We start from the raw sequence: 5410 nt of genomic DNA, 5'->3' as shown, positions 1-5410 counted from the left end.
TTCATCTCTTTTTTTCCTCTATTAAGTCTACAAGAATAGATACATCATATATACAATGAATGACAAACTTTAATGATTCTATTGAATCTCTATTACATGCGTTTATCTCACTTTAAAAGAACAGTTAATTCTTCTTGTATCCTCAGTGATACTCTGACTTACAGCATGCATTCAAAATGCTGCCAACACTGAGTATATCAAAGAATATCTAAGGGTTTAGAAATGAGAAGGGAAAGTCTAAATATATGATACTTAATCATTAATAAACATAGGCTAGATGAAAAACAAACATCAAAATTTAAAATATAGATCCAAATATAAAAAATCTGGAATGTAGGTTGCTGCATTACTCTTCTAATGTAGAATTTTGAAAAAAAAATTGTTAATTATAAATCAAATAGTAAAACAATTATTACATACAAAAATTAGTTAAAAACCTGGCACTAGTACTAATTTTAAAACTGATTACAAAACTGACCAAAAGGCTAGACCATTTCCCTAACTTACTTGTATCCTTCAAAGAAATGAATATTTGTCTATGCTATTTCACGTTATGCATCATTGAAATTTGAGATGGTGACTTACCCATCTTTCTCTTATTTTCTCTTTCTTCTGCCTACATGCCTAAAGGTGTGTGTATGTGGAGCTTCCACAGAGTAGAAGAGAATAACGGAGAAGCGACGGGTATTATCTCATGAACTGAAACACAGCACAGGTATTTCTGTACATGAGAACCTGCCTTTTCCCATTAAAATCACCTTGCAGAGGAACAAAAGCATTTGCAGTGCTTACCCACAAACTTCTGTGGTGTGGAGCTTTTACGTTTTCCCATATTCCCTGTGAGCTTCTCTATGACAGCAGGTCTCTCAAAAGGCACCAGAGAAATATTGTTGTCCATAATAGGCTCTTGTTCCTTACAATCTTCCATAGGAGGTACTAAATAAAACCATACAAAAGTGCAATCGGATAATTTCTTCAACATTTTGAAAGATACAAAGATGGATTTGCCATCTTAATATATGTTATCAAAACATAAGCTAGTATGCTTGAATGAAAGCAAGTAGAAAGAATAACAGCTAGGGTAAAAGTATACTCTTTAATTTCACACAGACGCAGGATTCGTTTTTATCTGAGTGTTTGTTAGACCAATGACATAAATGACTATTGGCAGCAAACACGTTCATCTTATTTCTCACCTTATTCCTCTGAAAGTGCTTTTTATCGCTGATTAAAATCAATACCATTTTAAGACTGCACTATTTTGAAGGCTTTCGGAGTTTATTTTTGTAAAATAATTTAAGTAACTCAACTTGTTTTGGAGAAACTCTTAAACAGACACACAGAATAGCAGTGCAATATTTAACTTTTATTTTTTTTTAACCCATCTATTTTCTTCCAGCAGATTTTCTATTTCATGACCTGTGAGCCTCACTGGCAGCAGCTTAAATACCTGCATAAAGCAGCTTTCATGAAGGGACCCAATTCTGAACCTGTCTTATACATAGTAAATGGACAGCTTTATGATTGTAATTTATTTTAAAAAGTGCTCTTCAGTAGAAAGAAGAATCCATTCTCAAATTGACATGTAGGCTCACTAGACTATTGCCCCAATTCATCCAACATATAACACTCTCCCTTGCTGTTCCTTATTCATCCCATGTCTCAGTTGCTACGGGCTAATATGTTAGCCCTTAGACACTGATACTCACAACATAGAAAAAGAACTTACAGAAGTTGCTTCTGAATAGAAATACCATCCAAGGATGTTTAATTAAGGATAGGGTAACATCTCAGATCAGCTGATTAAAACCAGTGTTCCCAGGGAAGAACATAACTTAACACTGTTGCTTTCTCCAATTGCCCTTGTGCCAGTACTGTTTGGAAACCTAAAGGTTTCATTTCTTAGAATATCTTTATCTGTTCAGCATTCATTGTAAAACACTGACCCTTTCATTTATTTAAGACAGTCCCACTGTATGCAACAAAGCCATTCTCCTTTATAAGCAGATCTTGCTGGTGAAGGCTAAAGTGAAAAGGCAAGAGATCAAAGTCCAGAAAATTGAGTGCACAATGCAGGTGACTACTTAATAACCAACACTGGTTCCTGATCTCAAAAAACTCCCCCCAAACAGGATCTAAATATTTTCATAATTTGTACATGTTTAAAGAATTTCAATATTCATCCAAGCTGTGATTAACCTAGTGAATGGGCCATAAAATTATTGAATCTTTAAGGCCTCAAGCCAGGTACCCTGATTCATGCCTGTAATCCTAGCACTCTGGGAAGCCAAGGTGGGAGGATCGCTTGAGCCCAGGAGTTCGAGACCAGCCTAAGTACTAAAAATAGAAAAAGTAGCCAGGCATTGTGGCAGGCACCTATAGTCGCAGCTTACACCAGAGGCTGAGGCAGAAGGATTACTTGAACCCAAGGAGTTTGAGGATACTGTGAGTTGGGCTAAGGCCTTGGCCTTCTAGCCTGGGGCAACAAAGTGAGACTGTCTCAAGAAACAAATAACCGAACAAACAACCCAACAAAAACCAACCAACTGAATTTTTAATCTACATTTAAAATGAGCTCCTCTGGCTATCTGCAATTATTAAATGTTAATTTGTCAAAAAAAAAAAAATCCAAGATGAGATTCAGGAACAACAATACACTTACATCATTTTCTTTACTGATATAATTCATGATATCAAGTGGGAAAAGATCCAAAACGAAAACAATTGTAAAGAAACCAGTTGTTGGCTCGGTGCCTATAGCTCAACCGGCTAAGGCGCCAGCCACGTACACCTAAGGTGGCAGGTTCGAATCCCCAGCCCGGACCCGCCAAAACAACAATGATGGCTGCAACCAAAAAATAGCTGGGCGTTGTGGCGGGCGCCTGTGGTCCCAGCTACTTGGGAGGCGGAGGCAGGAGACTCGCTTGAGCCCAGGAGTTGGAGGTTGCTGTGAGCTGTGATGCCACGGCACTCTACCCAGGGGGACAGCTTGAGGCACTGTCTCAAAAAAAAAAAAAAAAAAAAGAAACCAGTTGTTATAAATTTTGCTAAAAACCCCAGCAAACTGGTTACCAGGGTTTGCCCCCAAAATTGAATATGCTAATTAGTTCTGTAATGAGTAGTCTAAAACTTGGCAGTTTTGCTCAGTCTCACCTTGATTTTTGATACTTGCACACGTTTAACACTCAAAACGAAACCTGGGTGTGGGAACTGTCCCCGGCCACATTCACCTCAATTCAGACAATTTGTCCCACGTTCAATAAAGCTCATGTGAACTGAAAATGATGACTTTGGTAAGGTTCTGATCTAACTTCTACTTTACAGCAGTCCTTTATGTGTTGAAAATTGATTTCATTTCTACAATATCAGCAATAATAAGTGATGACACAGGGAGTATTATGTGCTTAGTATTATTTTAGGGTTTTTCATTTAATCATTTAATTCTTTCCCCACCCCCATGAAAGAGGTGCTATTACCATCTTCACTTTACAGATGGAGAAACAAATGCTAAGTAGTATTCTTAGGGTTACAGCCACTCTGTAGGCAATGTTACCACTAAGAGGCCTGGTACCAGAGGTGGGGCTCTTAACCACTATGCTATACTATTCTTTGTAGATGTGTTTTGAGTGCTGACTTTTTAATAAACCAACATGCCCTTTTAATAAACCAACACACGTAAGATCTGTCACTGGGAAAAGATCTGACAAATTTTTCTTCAATTATGCAACTAATCTGAATTTTTTGCTTTCACAGACCTGGATGTAACTCGGATGAAAATGTTTCTGAGCATACGCATTTGCTTAAAACAAATTTTCTACACATCTCAATAGTGTATTAATCATACAGTGACACATTTATCTGGGCTAAAAATATACCACCACGCTAACTTCACTTGTTTGAGTGAACTTTATAACCAAATATCTTCTTTGACATTATTTTTGAAATTATAACTAGGATAAAAATATATTCATATTTGTCTTACGATCATTGTTTCATAAGTTTGATAAACAATAAAGGCAGAAGGATGATGGTATTCCCAATATAACTTTTTTAAAAGTTGAAACAATCCAAAAACCCCCATTTTCCTACCCAAACTTTCTCCTCTTTTCCTAATTCTCATCTAATTATGAACGGCACTACTATCTAGTCCAGCATTCCTGCTAGATACCTATGGCAAATACTAGATTCTGTTTTCTCACCCAGTCTCCCATCTCACCTCCTCTCTGCCATGTCTCCTTACAAACACACATCAAGTTACAAGTGTTTTGGCTTTGTGAGTGGGGTGCCAGCCACATACACTGAGGCTGGCGGGTTTGAGCCTGGCCTGGGCCCACTAAACAACAATAACAACTCCAACTAAGAAATAGCTGGGCATTGTGGCGGGCACCTATAGTCACAACTACTTGGGGGGCTGAGGTAAGAGAATTGCTTAAGCCAAGGAGTTTTGAGGTTGCTGTGATCTGTGACGCCAGGGCACTCTACCAAGGGTGACATAGTGAGACTCCCACCGCAACAGTCTCCTAATCTACTCATGACTCCTCTGATCTCTCTCCTACATATCTAGCAATAAATTATAAGCATAATCCTTTATTTAGGATAAAGTACAAAATTCTGTGCTTAGCACAATAGGCCCTTGATGTTTTATCCAGAGCCTATTTATCTGGCCTTATTACCTTTCAATTTCTCTTGTCCTTACAAACTGAGCTGGGATTATGTAAAGCTATTTGTAGGTCCTTAACCCTCCACGCTCTTCTAGATTTCTGTTTCTTCACCTGTGCTGTTCTCTCCGCATGTTCTACATTTACCAGCTTACTATTTGTGCCTTTCTAAAGTCAACTCAAACACAAATTTCCCTTGAAACTCTTTTTAGAAGTCCAGCTGATATAGGTATCCATCTCCTATGCCCCCATTCTTCTTATAACACAGTGTTCTAATTGAAGTTTTATTGTTCTATTTCTTAAAGTAGTTGGTAAATAACCTTAGGACTTGCATTTTGTTTGAATTTTTACCTCCAATGCCTTTTATGAGACATATATTCAGTGGATATTTACTAATTAATGAAGAAAATGATTTCACTCAATGGAAATAAGTCAAAAAAGTTTACTAGAAAGTTTGCAGGTACCTAGGGCCTCCAGACTACCACTAAAGAAGCTTCTGTTCCCAAATAATTCAAAGCATAAACCTAACACCCCGGAGCTTTAAAGTTGGCTACCTTCCTGGTTCACACTTTCATTTTTGTCTTCAGGTTAGAGGAGAAAGGTATTTACATAATTTGCTTTTTTTTTTTTTTTTTTTTTATTGAGACAGAGCCTCAAGCTGTCCCCCTGGGTAGAGTGCCATGGCCTTACAGCTCACAGCAACCTCCACTCCAACTCCTGGGTTTAGGCCATTCTCTTGCCTCAGCCTCCCA

At 37.8% G+C, this 5410-nt stretch overlaps 1 protein-coding gene across 4 annotated transcripts in view; it reads right to left on the bottom strand.

Annotated features, from left to right (window-relative positions):
• Nucleotides 1-5410, bottom strand: part of IKZF2 (IKAROS family zinc finger 2) — a 154256-nt gene that overhangs the window by 13434 nt on the left and 135412 nt on the right. For 3 of the 4 annotated variants that reach the window (XM_003784978.1, XM_003784977.1, XM_012802153.1), the window contains one exon: nt 793-936. The exons of the other annotated variant lie outside the window; for it this stretch is intronic. In XM_003784978.1, coding sequence (XP_003785026.1) covers nt 793-936 — 144 coding nt within the window. The remainder of the gene's footprint in view (nt 1-792; nt 937-5410) is intronic. 4 annotated transcript variants of the gene reach the window in all.

The sequence above is a fragment of the Otolemur garnettii genome, unplaced genomic scaffold (assembly GCF_000181295.1).
Source record: "Otolemur garnettii isolate 467f Iridium unplaced genomic scaffold, OtoGar3 scaffold00013, whole genome shotgun sequence".
Taxonomy (NCBI): domain Eukaryota; kingdom Metazoa; phylum Chordata; class Mammalia; order Primates; family Galagidae; genus Otolemur; species Otolemur garnettii.
This window is presented reverse-complemented; position numbering and strand designations above follow the sequence as displayed.